The following is a 19,803-nucleotide window of genomic DNA, read 5'->3' on the forward strand; positions in this document are numbered from 1 at the left end:
ACCAGGTATTTCACACTGATCTAATGAATGGAAGCAAGGTTTTACTGCAAGGCCTTTCACTGAAGTCAATTTACACTGTCACAGTGATGCAGTGTGAATGAAGATGTGATTTTAGTACCATTTTTCCACAGTGGAAATCCATCTCAATGTAAACCAGAAACTGGTCAATACTAAACAGTTTTCTAGAAGTTCTTGGTACACAGCAGTTCCCAACTTCAGTCATTTTTTATTTATTACAACTTAAATATTTCAAGTGAGTAGGAATCCTGGTTATCTCACAATTCAGAGTAGCCAATCTGAGACAGTTACTGCTGTTCCTGTTGTTGGAGGGAGAATATTTACTGAAGGCCTGGTCTTAAGTTGGGAATTTGAATTTGATGAAGGTGGATGGAGGATACAGGCAGGCACATCCATTATAACACAGGCTTCATATCATACAAGGAGTCTGCTGCTGCAGATCCTACATATTTACTAAAACACTCGTCCATACGAATTCTTTGTACCACCCAAACTACTAAATTGCCAATCCAAACTCAACAAGCCAAGAACATCCTAAGTAATGAAGATATCACCAAGGAAAACAGTAATCTTCTAAAAACTGATGCAAATTATTTTACTAGAACAATACCAACACAATAATTCACTTCAAGGATAAGTAGTTATACCTGTCTTGCTGTGGTTGAGGTTTCCCTTCCATTGCAGTGAGAAGAGTTGGAGCCAATTCACATTGTTTTTCCACAGGTAGGCGGGGGTATCCCATCTTAACATAAATTATGGTAAAATTCTAAAGGAATAGAAAAAGTATACTATTTAGCAGCAGTGCAAAAGAAGTATCTGTTCTTTAAACTTGTCTTGTCTGTTGTGTTACCTAATTCAGTGTCAGAAACATTGTATGTTTTGAAAGACCAATTTCTTAATTCTAAGGCTCCTTGGACTGACAGCTATAAAAGGGGAGGCTCAGCACTGCCTACTCAGAAAGGGTTTTCTGAGCAGCTTTTGTTGAACCTCAGCTTTAAAAGGAAGAAAATTTCTGAAATGGAACAGAAAGCAACACTGAATACAAATCAAGTAGCACAGGCAAAATTTCCCTTAACAATGTGTTCCAAAATCATCACAATTAGAAGCTGCTAATTTAATCCAGAGTCCAGTGAGTGGACAGAACATCAGAGCGATACTAACAGTGGACTATCTAACTCCTACTGTGTTGATCCAAGAACCACAGATACAGGAGTTGTGTGGTCAATGACCTAGTTGAAAGAAATGTTGAAATCAGAAGCATTACACTTCTTTGTAGATGGCACTTGTTGAAATCAGAAGCATTACACTTCTTTGTAGATGGCACTTGTTAAGATTTTATGAAGCCTCATGGCACAAAACTGCACACATCAATCAGATACATGAATGAAAACAGATTTTTGCCCTGTCTGGCTGAAAGCAGTTTTTGTCAATGCCCTCTTCAAATAAGATGACCATTTTACTGTTTTACAGAACACATGCACTCTAGAAGCCATCAGCCATTTCTAGAAGTGAACTCCAGTTGTTTAAACATAATAAGGTATTACTTCTATGTTGCCGCTGTTTAAAACATAAATATTTCTCTATCAGTTTCTAGGATGCTGTTTTCCATTTATGCTACGAGAAGGACAGACAGTTTCCCTCTGATTTCTAGAATTTTTCACCATGGTGATTTGCAACAGACCTACTACAGCTGAAATTAAAATCATCCTCGGTTTGACAAAAAATATTTTAAACTACTTTCACTCTTGGACCTAGATTGAATGAGACCATTCCTTATATAAAATTGGGGTTTTTTTCATCTCTTCTTGCTCAGCTAAGGTCCTGACCCATAAAAAATTGTTTCTCATGTGTTCAGAGAAATATAGATATTTGAAGTAAGACTCTGATCCTGCACTTACCAGCACAAGGATTGGTAGCTGCTTGCAGGATGGAGCTTCTAACAATGAACAGGCCCTCTACAATACGAGCAATGACAATTCATGCATTCATGAAATATAAAGTGTAATTATCAGTAATTTGAACAGAATCAACAGTGTAGCTGCTTTATAACATGAAGTTTCACCCACACCAGACTATAAAGCTTGTTTTAGGAAAAACTTCTCAAAACACCAACCTGATGACAACAACATACTTGCTAATAAAACTAACAGGTAAACACAGGAGCTTTGAAGAATATTCTGTTTGTTACAAGTAAATCAGCAACTGTTCTTGGAAGAACAGGCACTTACAGTGACAAAAGACACTGCAGAAGGATCTTGATACTGAACCAGCAATGTCTCCACTGGAAGCTGAATTTTTGGACGACTTTTGATGCGTTTATTCAGGTGAACCAGCAGCTCCATGACCTGAGAGGAAGAAAACAAGCATCTTTAAAAGAGCTACTACTAATTTTACTACTTTGAACTCCACATGTCACCCACAATCCACCAGGCAGACCCGTTATAGAGAAATTTGCCTGAGCTTCATGATTCATTAATCTCAAAGAAAACAGCAGCCATTATTTATTGTATTATTTTGAAACCATTCTGATACGCCTCAAGTCACTGTTAAGAAAAACACATAAAAAGTCCCAACCTATGCCATGTCCATCTATAGAAATGGAAGAAATCATTACTGAGGATATCCAGTTCCCTCTATGCATTTGGTTATGATTCCTCTAAACCGAGCCAGGCCTGAAAATCTGCAGTGCTGCTCTACCTTACGGTAACTCCACCACACAGAGCAAAAAAAAAAAAAAAACAAGGGAAAAAACCCCACCCATAACCCTATTACACCAACAAGTAAGTGTATGAAAATTATGTTAGGAGTGGAACTGTACAGAACTTAAATCCTTCAGGCAAGAGGAGAAGAGGAGGGCAAGAGGAGCCCTGTGATGGTCAGGCAGGAACACTGCACAGCCCTGTCCTGGGCAGCAGTGAGAGGCGACAGCTTGGGGGAACAGCCCTGGGCTCCAGTGGACATCCAGATGAGCAGGGCCTGGAGTGTGCTGAAACAAGAGAGGTGCAGAGTAATAATGAGGACTCTTAAGTAGTGGAGCACAGGCCCAGAGGATATGTGTAGTCTCTATTTGTGGAGGTTTTTCAAGACCCTTCTCAATACGACACTCAGCATCCTGGTCGGAATTTCTCATGGAGTATTTTAAACAGGAGAGGGTGGCCTGGAAACCTTCTGAGGTCCCATCCAAGCTGAATTAGTCCATGATTATACCATCCCATGAAGTAGGTTCTTAGCATAGCATCAGAAATATGTAATTTGTAAATCCACTAAATGAGATACCGCAACTGAATGGAGGAACTTGGAAAATTACAATCTCCACTCTGCAATAATGGGTTGTAAGAAACCACACTGAACATCTACATATGGGACTCAAAACCTACCAAAATCTCAAGCATGATGATGCAAAACTGCAAGTGACAGGCAACAGAGTCAGCTCAGTTCCAGTAAAACTAAAGACAGTCCTAGATGCATGCTGACTTCAAACAACTCAGGTCAAGAAGCCCGGGTGGGAACAGTCCTGTGCTTTTTGTGCCTCATTACCCTGGCCATTGTATGGTGACAAAGTAAACTGCTGTCACTCTAGCTGGTCATGGAAACTGAATAAAGGTATGCTTGCTGAGCTGCATTTGAGCTAAGATAGCATCTTTGCATCCACTCCATGACCAGGTATCAAACACAATAACGCCCAGACATAATCCTGATAATCTGCACAGCTGACCACAAGCACGTGACTGAGAACAGAGATAAGCTGACAAACTACGTGTCTACGTTCAGGCAGTTCCTCTATCATCCATGAGTCTTCCTCACTTGTGTAGGAGTCTCAGGAAAAAGAAAGGAGAGTCATAGGTTGAAATTAAAACAGATTTAATAAAATAATAATATGAGATACTATTAATCTCAAAACTGAAATTAAATATGAAGTTATACAGAGCCCATACAGTGGACACAAGGTCACAGAAATCACAGAGATCAGAGAGTTAGGGGTTTGAAGGGACCTCGAGGTCATAGAGCCCAGCCCCCCTGCCTAATGTAAGTCACACAGGAACACATCCAGGTGGGTTTTGAATGTCACCAGAGAAGGAGACTCCACAACCTCCCTGGGCAGCCTGTGCCAGCGCTCTGTCACCCTCACAGTGAAAATGGTTTTTCTTATGTTTACATGGAACCTCCTATGCTCCAACATAGATCTATTACTAGCCCTTGTTCTATCATTGGTTATCACTGAGAAGAGCCTGGCTCCATCCTCCTGGCTCTCTCCCTTTACATATTTATAAACATTTATGAGGTCATCCCTCACTCTCCTCCTCTTCAAGCTGAAGAGACCCAGCTCCTTTTCTCGTAAGGGAGATGTTCGACTCCCTTAATCATCTTGGAAGCTCTGCTCTGGACTCCTTCAAGCAGTTCCCTGTCCTTGAACTGAGGGGCCTAGAACTGGACACAATATTCCAGATGTGGCCTCACCAGGGCAGAGTAGAGGGGGAGGAGAAACTCTCTTGATCTACTCACCACCCCTCCTCTAATGCACCCCAGGATGCCATTGGCCTTCTTGGCTACAAGGGCACACTGCTGGCTCATGGTCATCCTTCTGTCCACTGGAACTCCCAAGTCCCTTTCCTCTGTGCTCCTCTTAACAGCTCAATACCCACCCTGCTACATGGGGCTGTTCTTTCCCACATGCAAGACTTTACACTTGCCCATGTTGTAATTTATTAAATTTCTCCTTGCCCAAGTCTCCAGTCCTGCAGTTTTGTGCACTCCCAGCAGTGGATTCCAGATGTCACACACTGTATCACAGCTCCAGCAACAGTCCTAGCAAACACAGAGCAGACCTCAGGCAGATTGGTCGATGAGACCCTCCAGGGACAGCAGCCACTGAGGAAGAGCAGCAAAATTCCCAGTTTATAGTGAGAGTGACATTTCTTGTCCAAAATATTTCTGCTGGCCAGCTTGGGTCAGCTGCCCAAGCTTTCACTCCCCCTATCTAGCTCAAAACTGCCAAAAAACCCAGTCACTGTAGAAGCCTGAACACCAAATAAAATAAGCCTGGCCAAAATAAAATAACTGTCTTATCAACTTTGTTCTCACAGACTTGGGTGCTGCAGGCTTCTCAAAACTGCACCGAAAACAGAAAATTGATTCTATAAATCTATCCTAACAGAACCAGGACACTAAGTAATGTTGACAGCTATAAAATTTTGCTGTTGCAGAATTATTAATAGTGGTCACAAATTCCTATTATTTTAAAGAGGAAAAAAACCTGTCTGAAGAAACTTTTTTTGAGAAGGATGAGAAATGTGCATATGACTACAATAAAGTTTGAGGAACCTGCTAGAATTACCCATGGTGGCTAACGTAAAAAGACATGGCTGGATTTGAGTATGTGTAAGGGTTTAGCTAATGTCCTGCTTCTCTAATCCCGAGTATCAAATCAGTGCATGAGGGATCTCATCCAATAGTACTCACAAGACCTGAATCTGAGAAATGTTTACACAGTTCCAAGTACGACAGCTTCTTGTGTTTTCGTTGGCTTCACCTTGGCTGCATAAAGTGACACAGTATTCAGCTGGCACAAATGCTGCCTGTCCATCAATACCTCTTGGAGCACTTCTGAACGACCAGAGTGAATCTATCCTACATTAGTTCTTTGTGTGACACTGCTGGGTAATTAATTGAGTAGAAGACATCCTAGAGTTGAATTTAACTTATCTGCCAAGCTGTAGCCTGAAGAGGGATTATACCTTTTCAGAGCAGACAGATTAAGAAGATGTAGTTCATCCACATACTTAGATTATGTCCTGAATCTGAACGTGCATGAGGACAATGAGTTTAAATTACTAAATGAGGCATTAATACAGACCTGACAGTCACAAAATTAAGGGCAGGGATAAGACCAACAAAGTAGTATGCTGAGGCAGTAGGAAGAAAAATAGAATTTTAATTTCTCCTTTCCATCACAACAGTACAGGCTTGAGAAGTTAGTTTGGGGAGTCAAAGTAAAATCAGAGTAGTCAATCCATCCAGCATACTGAAAGAATTACACTGTGCTTCTAACATTGGGTGAACCAAGTCCCTGAACAACTGCATTGATCACTTCGGCAGCACACTGGCAGCACACCAGTGTTTGTTGCTTATATACTGTCAAAAGCTACACTGTCAATTCAATTAAAATACTGTAAGTTTTCAAAATCACAGTTAACTATGTTGGAGCATTTTTTGTTTGTTTTGTTTTAAACACTATGAATTTGTAAGAGAGAGACAGAAGATGAGATGGCAGTTTTGTTACTGCCTGTGTCAGTCACTGGTTGAAGAGTTTGTCCTCTCTTTTCGTTCTATTTAATAGCCTTTATTAAATTAGCTTGCCAATGGCCTAAGTGCTCATTTGAAAAAACACATGCTTTCCTTTTACTTACATTGCCTTAACATGATTTTGAACCTGGCATTGAACAAAAGCCACATTCTTTGCTGTCCACCAGGCAAAATTAGCGTTGCAAAGCTAGGTATTTGTGTTTAAAAATCATAATCATCAGACTTCTTAGGACACCTTCCCATCATATTAACAGCAAAGTAAGAGCAAGCAGAAGAGTGAAATCTCATTTCTGGTGTAACAGGTAAAGGCAATGTGTCCATTGAACAGATTTACCTGCAGGTTATACACACCCCACAGTAAATCTTCACTGATGTTAATTAGAATGAAAGTCTACCCCCTCCCTCTGCCTCACTGATAAATTATTTATTATTTTTACATAGCAAAAATTTTAAACAAACAAAAAAAATTAAACAAACACATACTGAGCCTTCTTGTTATACTTCAAATTTATTATCAAAACATTACCAAAGATTTAACTGCCCTTCACTGACAAGGCAAGAGATGAATTCAGGGTCACTTCCTTGACAGCAACATACTTAATGAATACTAAGTAGTACAGTAAATTGATGTAATGGTTTAGAATATAATAATCATCTTGTATAGATAAAAATCTAGTTTAAACACAGAGACAGATGCTGGAGAAATGAGCTTTATTTAACTATTCTTTCTAACACAAAAACAATAACATACCATAAGCATGCTGTGTGATTTTGACACCCCTTCTAAAATTAAAAAGAATTTTTAAAAAATTTAAAAATCAGAAAACAATTCCAGTTTATGGAATAGTATCATATAAAATAACACAAGAAATTTCACTAGCTAGTTGGATGCTTTTCTTCAGAGCTTCAAGTGCACATGATAAGCAGGTATTCATAAAAGCTCTCTGAGTCCTTCAGCACAGTGGAATGTCTTCACATCTTATGGATCTACTTTCATGTAATCACAACCAGGGACATGTTTTGTGCAGAACTTTTAGAAAAACTTCTGTTACAGTTACTTGCAGACTATCTACTCATAAACCCAGTGAAGCCATGACTATTTCCCTGCTTATAAAAGACATAGAAGGGATTATAAAAAGCTTCTTTTCTACCACTACTCTCCAACAGTCCATCTGCACTTTGCTCAGAAAGGTCCTGGTCCACCTCAATCACCAGGCAGCTTCTTCTGATGAATAGCTGCAGGACCAAGAATTTATCCTTTGCTTTCTTATCCAGCTTCTCACATCTTTTATATTCAGCTGCTGTTGCCCCATTTGGCTCTTCTGGTGGCATCCTCCTGGCAGAACAGGAAACACAAGCAGGTGTTCCTCTGCCTGGACCCAGAGTAGGTCAGATCTCTTCTGTCATTAACATTAGGTTTAGCAATCCCCTCACACCATCCCAGAACTGCTGCTGTACAAGATTTGTGCAAGAACACAGGCCTGGGGAAAAAAACAGGCTAGTAAACAGAGGTCACCTCCCTGCTACAGAAGGCAGCTACATCACTCAATTCCTTCATGTTCCTATTAAATTCCATCTTTAACACTGGTTGGTCCTTTCCTGGTCACTGAACAGGAGAAATAACCAGTGCATAGTGCACAGGAACTAGGGCCAGGCCCATCAGCTCAGCAGAGGGGAGGCTGCTGCAGCTCCATACCCCCAGGTCTAAGCAGGAGAGTCACACATTCATGAGTGGGTTCCACAGACAGATATCCACATTAGTTCCTCCCCATATCACCTAGGTCCATGTCTTTCCATACCACTGCTTCCTCCACTAAGCATCCCAATAGAAGGCTTGTGCAATTGCAACATTATCTTCCCCTGCATCCCACTGTGTCCTCTACCCCTGGGCTTGTGGAGATGGGCTTTTGATAGGTTGATGGCTCCTATAATGCACCTGGGAGTAGCTGGGGCAGTGCTGGTTCTGCACTTGCTGTTATCTCCCCATACTCCTTGACAGCTGTGCAGATGAACTTTTATCTTGTAACCTAACAACAGTGAACTGAATTACCCAGGTACACATTAAATTCCATCTCCAAAACTGCTTGGTCCTTGTTCCTAGGCAGGTAACCAGGCAAAGATTGTAACAGTTTGGGAGATGGATTTAATATCTACCTGACTGAATTCTATACCAGGGTACTGAATTCCTCCAGATAGGAATCAAATTGCATCTTCAAAATTGTTCAATCCTTGCTCCTACTCCTGTTATCAGACAAGCAAATGACACTAATAAGTAGGTCTTAACTGTCTTTTACACTAGAAGCAAGCTCACATCACATATGCCATGAGTCAGGTGGTTGCACAACAGACCTACCCTGGAAGCCACAGCAACTGCCACTATGGCACTAAGTCTTGGTCTCAGGCTAACTCATAGCTAGCTGCCCTCAAGTAGAAACAAATGCAGCCTCCATACATCAGCAAGGGCCACACATCTACAAAACACTTTGCTGATACAAGAATCACTATTTTAAGTTCTAACTGTTGTAAGAAACCCATTCTTTATCATGTTCACACCAACTCTTCCTCAAAGAATAGATTTCTCAACAGTGAACATGCAAGCTCACTATATCATGATACATCAGGGGTATTTTTTTTCTCTCTGATAGTGAAAACATACCATTATAGTATATTGGACCCTTACCTTTTTACGAACTCCCTCCTGTGTGCTGGACAGCTTGAGGAGAACAGGGGGTAGGAATTTGGAAATAATGTTCTGTAACTGCTCGTCTGTTTCTGCATGGCCAAGACGCAAGAACACACGTTCAAGCTGATCTGCAATTTAAAATAATAACATATTAAGAAAAAAAAAGTCAAATTGGCTGAAACTCAAAATTGCTGTTGGAAGAAAACAACTTTTGCTGAACATAGTGGGCTTGTAAAAAATGCTGCACATTTCTTCAAGTGCTTCTATCTCAACAGCGGTCAACACAGATCCATTTTCTATTTTTAATGCCAACTGAGCAAACTGTTCAGGGCAGAAACCAGCCTCACAGCTTCCAGAACTAGCTTCCACGCCTACACGGACACCATTTCTATCAAAGACAGAAGTAACTGTGACATTTCCTTTGCATCACATTGTTTCATATAGAGACTAGAAAATATTCATAGGTAAAATGGAAGACTGGCATCTCCAAGTCATTTCCTGTCCTTTCTGTTTTGAAAGCAAAGGTGTGTGACTGTGTAGGGGATAACTTTTGAAAGTATGCTTGCTATGATCTGCATTCAGACCATGACATTCTGTATCTGCAGTAGCTGAACTAGAGGGGAAAAAAGCCTGCCCAATTCTTGCAGTTATTTAAACCAACAAGAACATACAACAGAACCCAAGACCAACTACAGTTAGTACAGCAGAAAGGAAAGAGTCCAGGCAAAGCATAAGTGATAAACTTTGTGCAAGCCACTCTATGGCAGCTGGGTACTAATAATCAGGCAGCACATCTGAAAGTAAAAGATAAAAGCTCCAAAGTGAAAAACTTGTTCCTTTTTTAAAAAGGGCATGGAGTGACAGAACAAGGGGTAACAGTTTTAAACTGGAAGAGGGTAGATTTAGGGTAGACAGTAGAAGAAATTCTTTAATGTGAGGGTGATGAGACACTGGAACAAGTTGCCCAGGGAGGCTGTGGCTGTACCCTCCACTGGAAGTGTTCAAGACCAGGTTGGAAAGGGCTTGAAGCAACACAATCTAATGGGAGGTGTCCCTGCCTGTGAAGGTCCCTTCCATCCCAAACCAATATATGAATCTACGATAAGATAATTTCACAAAAACAGATGGAATTTCAAGGAAACCAAAATCTTCTGTCAGCACAAGGGCTGAGGACCATCTGTCTTCATACAAAGAATGGTAAAGTCCCTACTTTAAGTGCCAGGATGAAGCTACCTCAACAGCTAAACCAGAAGCATATCAAGACCTCCCCAGCACAGCAGCATTCCAGGCAACCAGGCTTAGAACAATGTTTGTGAACCAGACCAGGTTCACCTCTTCTTCATACTGCATCACTGCAGCCAGATACACAAGCAGAAGGAGACCCAGAGCTTTTGAAGGTCTTTGGATACCTTAAAAAGAGAAAAACATTGCTCCAAAGACTAATACAAGGCAACCTGTTAGAAACTGAGGTTAGGGGGAGACCAAGAACTCTCCTCCAGTGGAAGAGGATCACTGAGCTTACTGTAAAGGACTACAGAGGGAAAAAAAAAAAAGAACTGGTAGGGCAGAGGTAGAGACTGAGGTGACTGGATATAGTTGAAACTTAATGAACAAAATAGATGTTGAAATGCAAATACATCTGTATTCTGGAAGCCTGTAATGATGTAGATGCAGAAAACTTCACTGTCCTATTTTTAAACTCTGTTATCCTTGCTCAAAGAGCCTTCACATCATCATCCCTCCTCTGCCAGCTGCAGATTAAACATAAACATATCCTTTCTAACATTCTATTTTCTGCTAAGCAAATATGACAGGCAACTGAAAAGATAGAGAACTATGAAATTTTACTGCCAGGGAAATTATAAGATGAAACTCTGCAGCACCTACAGTGCAAATTGACGTGAGAGTCAACCTCTTGTATCAGACAGATTTCATGGAACAATCAGGCTGCTAATCAGTCAATGATTTCATTACATTCATTGCATATTCTAGTTACTATTATTTTTAATCCTAATGATTTCTCTTTTCACTTCTTTCACATGTCACATTTGCCCATTAATAATCATCTCCTCTGAGACCTCCACGATGTCTCACAAATCCACCAGCACTACGGGACTGCCTATGCCGAACTACTGGAAGAAGACAAGCAATAAATGAAATAATGAAGTTTTTTGCATCATGACCTGGAACTCCAGGAGCTCACTGCAGACCCACCATCCTCAAGCAAGCCAGCTGAGCAACCTCCCCCGCATGTTCCTTCACAGAGCAACAGACCAAAATCAAGTGTAACAGAAGACGAATTAAGTTGTTTGTAAAGCCATATGCTGCAGTCACTGGACTACACACACCTTCTGAAAAACAGAAACCAGTCTGTATGTGCCTACAGAGCAGTTCAGCAATGCACTGAATCACAAGCATCGAATCCATATTTCCAGCTTCCTCCATTATTGTATTGCTAGAAGTAGCTACTAGAACTGAAGAGTAGTTATCAGGAACTATTAATTATCAGGAAAAACAATGCTGTTTATGCTGCAGGTGAGATAAGTCTATTACTCCTCCCATATCCCTGCTGCTTGATACTGGACTCCAGAATCCTCCTCTTACCCATAGCATGACAGGACTTTGCAGCAAACTCAAGGAGATCCATGCTTTGCTTCAGTTAAGAAAGTGGTGAGGACTTTGTCAAAGCCCTCTCCAATGCAGGCAGCATCCATAACAATGGGACAGGAAAACAAAGAGCTATAAACCCTCCCAAGTATTGCACATCAACCATTTCCTCCCGGTTTTGTTCTACTAACAATTAACACCATCGGCAAGGCTGACAGTATTCATTGTGGGAAAACGTAACCCCTGGAGATACAAAGCATCACAAAGAATGGTCCAGGAGAGGAGCTGAGGATGCAATATCTGGGAGTATGTGTGTGCTGCAGACCAAATGGCTGGCATAGGGCAAGCTCCCTTCCCTCTCTGCCCGATGTCTTCTCACAACCTTCACCCAGCCTGCCTGTGCAGCTTGCACCAGCAAGCAGACCACTGTGCATAAGACATCAAACAAGACAAAGGGTTTGTGCCCAGCCCATCTCACAAGTTTTAAAGAATGAAGCAAAAATCTCTATCTATTTTTACAGCCCCTACTCCTGATGGTAAAACTACACGATTGTAATTTCAGAGAGACACCACTAAGTTATATAAGCATAAAAATAAGTGAAGCAAGAGGTTTAACTTGCTTTGCCATAGCAAAAAAAGATGACATAAATCGTTTTGGATAAGCATTAGCAACTGAAGTTAACTACTACAGCCATCTTATCACAGCCTGACAGTAAGAGCACTGAAATTTACATAGAAAGCTTTACACATCTCAGTCTTTACCCTTGACAGTGAACACTGATCTCAAAATGCAGCCCATGCAATGATATACCTCCTATAATTTTTCCTTTATAAAGATTACTAGTAGAGTTAAAGATAATTTTTAAAGTTTTCTAGAAGACTGGGAAGAAGGCACTAATGGAGGGATTACACTTAGTGTAATATAGCTTTATCCTTATCTAAAAATCCAATACTTAGAATACTTGAGATTTTACAAAGGCTTCTCCTTCCTCAGCCTCACAGTAAACCTTCCTTTCAAACTTAGGACTGTAGCATTCCCTCAATATTGACTCCCACCTATAGCACCTTCTGCATCAGCTAATTGTATGTTTATAAAGTTACATCCATACCATTCTACTGCAGTTCAACTCTGGTGAACGTGGTGCTGGGGGAAGAACACACTGCCAGAAGCGAAGGACCAACTGCTAATGAAGTGCAGAGAATTTACAAAAAAAGAACCCAAAACACAGTCATTATTTTATTTACATCAGTGAGAAAGTCAAAGTGAAAGGAGAGAAAGGGAAAAAGGAAGAATACTATACTGGAAAAGCAGCTGGAGAACCCCATGCCCAATGACAAACCCACATGTCAGAAGGAATGGAAAAGAGAAATGCACTCCTAAGATCACCACGAGCCTTCCAGATGGACTCCACTGTGCAGAGTCCCCCATTCTGCCAGAGAGGATTGGAAGGAACAAACCAAGATTAAATCACTACTACCCTTCAGCACATAACTGAATTCATTATTCTTGAGAAACTCTTGCAAGTTTTCCTTTACAAACATGAAGGCTGGAAGCAACTTCCTGAAAGATGATTGCTCTGTCACTCAGAATCTGCTTATGAGCTCTGTGCCAACCATAGTCCCTGTCAGACTTGCCCATTATACTAGAAGCACCTGAGAACTCCTATCTGATTTATTAAGTAGTCTTAATAACACATCTATGACAGTCAACATTTTAGTATGGATTGGAAAAAAAAAAAAAAAGCACAATCAAGAATGAACTGCATGAACACAAAAATTAACACGTAGTTTTATTTTTTAAATATATACAATTAAGTCCACACAAAATGTGTAACAGATTTTCACATATTTTGGCACAATCATTTTTTTTCCATGCTTCCGTGCAGTATTTTCACACAAGATTACATTTTTGTGCCATTTTCTTAACAACAACAGGAAAACCAAAACCAACAAACAAACAAACAAACAAAAAGTTCTAAGAGGATAAACATAAATACAGAGAATTTAAAAACTGGCACTGCATATGAAGAAATGCTCCCTTTCACCATATGTAAAAGAACCAAAGTGGCAGGAAAGCAAGATTTATCTCTGGATCTCTGGATCACTGTTTCCAGCAGCAGTGTCCAATTTGTGTCAACAGACACAGTGTATTTGGAATCTGAAATCCCAAGTTACCATGGCAATGCAGTTACCTATCTGTGAGAAAATGCATGTTTCAATTCTGGTTCTTTCCAGTCTCTGCTTAAGGCTACAAGGAGGATCAGCACTTAGGACCACACCTCATGTAAGAAGGAAAGGAACAGATTTCTAAGCACAGACAACATACATGAATTATACAAGAAAGTCTCATTAACTATAATGCTTTAACTTGTGCTTTATAAACTCCTAAATCCTTTAACATTTGTCATAGGTCAGAGTTATTTCTGAGTCTTGCTACTTCAGAACTGATGTCTGAACTTAGTCTCCTAAGCCAAGAGAAAAGCCCCAGCCTGCTCAGTGAAACTTGTCCCTTCTTCCTCTTTTGCTATCCAACAGCCTGCCAAAGGGACCAACTCAGGGAAAAGATGAAGTAAATAAATTAACAGCTTTATGTTCTTCTTCTGGCATTGCCAACCTTTCTCTTCCCCTTTTTTCTTTTTTTTTTTTTTTTTTTTTTCTTAATTAAGATCAGGATTAAAATTGAGAAGTTAACACATTGAATGCTTGGTCTTATCGAGGTAGCTAGCTCACTGTTTATCTATCTTTTTAACAAAGCAATCTCCTCTTGGTTCAGCTAAGGACAATACCGTTTCATGTGCCCAGGTTCTCCTCCTTATCCTTACACAAGATGAAGAATTAGCTCCCTCTGGCACTCATAGATACCATGTACAGCACATCAGCTGTTCTGCACAGACCCCTCAGCAATGTACATTCATGTTGCTGGGTATCAAGTAGAACACACCCTTCATATAAAAACTGACTCAAGGAACTACTAGGGCTAGGATATGTCAAGGTAACTCTATTTCACAATTTAAGTACTACCACAAAAACACCACAGGAACCAAAAAGAGAGCCTGAGTCCTCTGAAACACAGAGCACAATGTGTGATGGGAAAATTCTGACTTTATGCACAAAATTTATCTTCACTTTCCTGATAAGGATCTGTTTAGTGGGAACACTTTATTAAACCTATAGCTCTGCTTCAGTAAACCAACCAAACAAAAAAACCCTCCCACATTGCCTGAACTCTGCAGAACCATTACTTTACAGCAGCAGCCACGGTATTTTCTTCAAAGGGACATACACCAAATACTGAACACAGGAGCATTTCAACTTCACTGACTGGATGGCATGGGTACAACTGGGGAGAGGTCTTTGCTAAAGCAAAAACTCAAACACTCCCTTCAGTCCCTCCAGATCTAAGCAATTGTTTCTGTACTATTTTGCCGGCAGAAGAAATAAAAGTTCTCATCTGTTGTGCCACAACAGAAATAGGAGTCAAATTCCTGTTCAAATGGTATTAAGACTCTGGGAGAAAGTATATCTCCTATGATTACAGCAGCCAAGAGTCGGGATTTGCTGGTGCTATTCTTGGATCTACCAGTAACCCATCGCGTGCCTACAGCCAAATCACTTAAGGGGTCATTTGTAAAAGCAGTCCTGTCACCACGTTATTTTACAAGACCTAAGTGGAAATGGCTGGGAAGGCCTGGGGGAGAAAGGCAATATTCTCTTTTTTTCATTCTGTTCCTCCATTTTATAGAAAACCTTTCACAAAAGCTTGAAGAGCGTACTGAAATCCATGTGCAATATCTCAGGCTTAGGGTCTTTCTTCAAGGGGATAACTTCTCAATCAAGATTAACTTTCCTTTCTTTTGCATCTGAACTCTTACAGCTCGATTCAATGACAATATACAGATTTTGCATTGGTTTATAAACTGTCCTGTTTCCATTCTTATGCTGCGTTAAGACAGTTTGTCCTCTAAAAAAATAAGCAGCCTTATAAACGGTTTAAGCAAAAAGAGTTTATGTGTTTGACTGGAGCTACAGACAAAAGCTTCCTTACAGCTATGTGCATATAAAGCAAGGAAAAGTGGTCTAGTAGCAATTATTCTAGTTATTTCAGAACTACTCATAATTCTAAACAGGAACAGATTTCTTTCCAAATATGCTGAAATATAACTATTCAAATATATCAAGACAGTAGGCCCACATGGGGCCCTCCTTCTCTATTCTTTTTTCATTAGCTTTCATTTTTATTTAAACCCACAGTACTTTCTATTTAGTGACAGATGAGGTTCAAGGGAAAACAAAACAAAACAAAAAAGCCATTCTCTCCATACACCCCTCACTCCAGAATGGACTTCTAACCAAACAGTAAGAGTCCCCCAATTCTGAAGGATGCAGTGGTCAAATAACCTGAATGATATAATATAAATATTAGCATTAATCTCAATCTGACATTTGCCCTTCCATTTTCACAGAATGGGCTGTGTAGCAACCAGGATAGGACTGGGGAGTGATTTTTTTTCAGGATCAGATTTGGAGGCTGGAAAGCCAGATCACGCAGAGATGAAAGTCAAGGAGTTAGAAGAAAAAGATCTCACACTGACAACTTTCACCAAGGGGAATCATGTTAACACTGTAAAACAAACACGGCAAAAGAAATATGGGAGGAGGGAGCCGGCAGCCAGCCCGGTGCCAGTGCCGAGGAGAGGAGAGAGCGGGTGAAAGCAACAGTGAGGTTGTCGCGGTCATGGTTACAATTTATCCCAGTTGTCAATGGAATAAATAGCTTGGCACTCCTGTCCTCCAATTCAAGGATCAGTGTAACTAAAAGAGCCTTCTTACCCCACCCTGAGATCCTGGCTCTGGCTACAGAAAGGACACCCTCACCACTGCCATATGCCTTATTCCACTCAGCCTAGACCCAGTAACATCTAACAAAGAGCAGAACGAGGATGACATCTACACAGCAGCACACGGAGAACAAAACAACTCAAGTGACACATCACCCAGAAATCCTCAGAACTGAAAGCCAATAGCACAAATATGCTCAAAGTATTTCTTCTGCCCTTCCTCTCTGGTGGTTGCCAAGTACTATTTCAGGGCAACCAACGGCCCTCTCGCTCGGCTGAGTCATACATTACCTTGCTATTAACTCTATAACATACATTATCTTCCTGTTAGCTCAATAGTGTACATTATCTTGCCACTAGCCATATTAAAATAAAACAAAAAAACTTAAAAACGCTAAAGAAAAAAGGTTATTTTAGAGTTTCATAGTCTTCTTCAGCGATAAGTCGATTCTTTCCGGCACCGGACTGCAAGAAGTATTTGGAGGTGAGAGGAACACAGTGCTGGGCTGCCCCTGCCCTGAGCACCTGGCAGCAGAGGCATGCAGCTCCGAGCCCGTCTGTTCCCATCATGTGCCGAGAGCCGCAGAGGCTGACGATGTGCTTACACACCTACTCTCAGACACGGCATTGCGCTGACAGCACGTAAGAGGTCTGCGCCAATCCATTAATGTTTCGGAACACGTTGTTTTTACAGCGGTTCCGAGGTGAACAGGCGCTGACTGCACAAAACAGGGCAAGAGCTGGCGGCAAGAGCTGCCGCTCGCCCTTTCGGGAAACGGGTTACGGGGAGAGACCCCTCCGATGCTACACGGGGGGTCTGCCGGCTCCTCGTCCCGGACCTCTCCGGCAGCCGCCCTCCGTGGGCTCCGTCCACCGCCTCCTCCCGCCGAGCCGGCCCCGCAAGGTCACACGGGCGGGAAGAGGGCGCAGGCCCCGGCAGGCCGCAGCCAGCCCGTCCTGCCCGCCGAGGGGCCGGGACCTTGGCAGCCGCCCCTGCCGCCGCAGCCTTCAGTTTCCGCTTCCCGACATGGCTGCCCAGAGGGACGGGCCCGGCCTCGCCGCCTCCTCGCCGAGCTGGATCACCCCCCGTGACAGCGGAGTGCCGCCGAGGAGAGCCCCGGGCCCGGCACCACCGCACCGCGCCCGCCCCACCTCCCTTATCCCCCGCGATCGGGAGTCCCCGGCGCGGCGGCCACTTACTAAGCTCGTCCTGGGCTGCCGCGGCGGCCGCAGCCATGTTGCCAGCTGGGGAGGGAGGGGAGGCGGTGAGAAAAGCTCCGCAGCCGCCCGGCCCCGGCTGCTCCCCGCCCCACTCTCTCCTCTCCTCGGCTGGCGGCTCAGCGCAGGCACTGGCACTGGCACCGGGCTGGCTGCCGGCTCCCTCCTCCCAGCCCAACCCCAACCCCACCCCCACCCCCCTCCTTCTTCCCCTCCTCCTTCTCCTCCTCCTCCTCTCTGCGGCTCTTCCCGACGCCAACTACCAGGAGGGGCGGCGGGGCCCGGCTGCGCCCGCCCTCCTGTCACCGCCGTTTTATATTTAGAAAGAGCTGAGCCATCGTCCCAGCGACTCGCTCGCCCGTCGCTGTAGCGCACACACACCGGCCCGCCGGCGCTGCTCGGGGGCGGACGGGGAGCCTGTACCGACCCCCTCACCCGCGGCTCCCCTCCCCCCGGTGGGTCCCAAGGAGGGGCGGCGGCGGGCAGCAGACTGACCCGAATCCGCGCTGACCTCCATGGCGGCCGCGGACTCCGCGCACTCCGCGGGGCGGAGGAGGGAAAGGGACACGGCAGGCGCGTGCGGCGCAGCTGCGCCCCCTATCGGCGGCCGGGGTGCCCAGCAGACCACCGCCTGGCAGGGCCCCGCCCACTGCTAGTCGCAGCCCCGCCCATCCCCGGCAAGGCCCCGCCCAGTTCTGGCAGGGCCCCGCCCATCGCCCCGATCCCGGCTCTGGGACAGCCTCGCCCGAACCCCCGCTGCATCCCCGAGAGTCCCAGTGGACCCCGGCGTGGTGCCGGTCCTGCCAACAGAGTGCTCCTCGGCAGCGCTCCTCACTCACCTCCTCGGCTATAGCTGCCTCGGCCTGACACCTCAGCACCTGTGCTGGCAGCGGCAGGCAGAGCTCCTCCTCTGAACTCCTTCCCTGGCACCTCCATTTCCTTGCTGAGTTGGCCGCAGGCCAGCATGAGTGACAAGCATACGCTTAAAACAGATAAACAAACAAAAACGAGATTTAAATGCTGAGCTGTGGTATTCCAAAGTCGCTAACTAAAGCGAGAAAGCTGCCTTGGGAAATACTTCGGGAGCTGTTTTGGGGTTGCTACGGGTGTGGGAGAATGGCGTGACCGGCTGACACAGCAGCTGTCTCCTGAGGTCTCTCTAAGGAGCACCCTGACATGATGCTAAAGACACCCCTGGGCTGCCGCTGGCCGCAGACTGTGCGGCGCCCTTTTTCCAGCTTGTCTAATGCTTCCTGCAGGCGGCGTGGGGTTAGCTGGTGGCCTCTCCTACAGCTCCAGAGGCAGTTCCTAGTGGCACAGGAGAGCCCAAAGTAACATGATGTTGAAGAACCATCTTCCTTCTCATCTCAAATGAAAAAAAAAAAGCCTACATATAGCGCATATATATATATTACATATTCATTTTATCACCCTGGTTTGGCTTCGCAACCGAAGATTTATATGTGTATATATATATATGCAGATGAGAACTAGCTGTGGACAATTATCTCTTGCTTTATTTGTCAAGATCGGGTTCTGAGGAGTTTAATGTCAGCCTGCAACACTGAGGCTGGACTCTAACTAGCTGCAAAGAGGTGGAATTTTTTGGAAGAGGAAGGTTTGCGATTCATCTGTCTCTCAAGGAAACAACAAACACTTATTGATGTGGAAAGGGGGCAGACGGGAGGCCAGAGGTATAAGATGCATACTCATTTCTAGCAGAAAAACAGCATGTGCTCTCTGAGGAGCTGAGGTGTTTTTTTTTTGGCAGATATTTCCAGCATCAAGCACAAATCCGGTATCAAGGTTTAAGGCTGGTCTGGTGATTAAATGAATGACAGATGCTCTTTATTAACCGCTTTCCCTTTCCAGAAAAGGAAAGAGAATAGGGCAGAGTAACAGGTTGGAAACTAAACTACACAGTTTGAATGGAACAATAATGAAGAAGAAGAAAATAATTAAACATATGCAAATATTACAAAGCCACTATCACATTCCCCCCACTAACACTCACATTACCATCAAGGCTGCTGGACAGGCTCTGGGAAAGTCCCAGATTGGGCTCCTGGAGTCAGCATCATGTGGGAACTGGATTCATCATGTGGGAACTGGATGCACAGATTCAGGAACACACAG

At 43.4% G+C, this 19,803-nt stretch overlaps 1 protein-coding gene across 13 annotated transcripts in view; it reads right to left on the minus strand.

Moving 5' to 3' along the window:
- The window catches only part of ECPAS (Ecm29 proteasome adaptor and scaffold), a 62,352-nt gene extending 44,100 nt beyond the window's left edge, over positions 1-18,252 (minus strand). For 4 of the 13 annotated variants that reach the window (XR_011723173.1, XM_071730185.1, XM_071730192.1 and 1 more), the window contains exons 1-4: positions 17,063-17,212; positions 9,002-9,132; positions 2,247-2,363; positions 666-784 (exon numbers count right to left, since the gene is read on the minus strand). Coding sequence is in view for 11 of the 13 variants with exons in the window: in XM_071730185.1 (XP_071586286.1) it covers positions 666-784; positions 2,247-2,363; positions 9,002-9,132; positions 17,063-17,114 (419 nt within the window). In the remaining 2 variants the exon portion in view is untranslated. Of the gene's footprint in view, positions 1-665; positions 785-2,246; positions 2,367-9,001; positions 9,133-17,062; positions 17,339-17,649; positions 17,830-18,162 lie in introns of those variants that run through there. The other 9 variants (XR_011723174.1, XM_071730193.1, XM_071730189.1 and 6 more) reach the window with 7 other exon arrangements.
- Positions 18,253-19,803: the final 1,551 nt, after the last annotated feature.

The sequence above is a fragment of the Heliangelus exortis genome, chromosome Z, assembly GCF_036169615.1.
Source record: "Heliangelus exortis chromosome Z, bHelExo1.hap1, whole genome shotgun sequence".
Lineage (NCBI taxonomy): Eukaryota > Metazoa > Chordata > Aves > Apodiformes > Trochilidae > Heliangelus > Heliangelus exortis.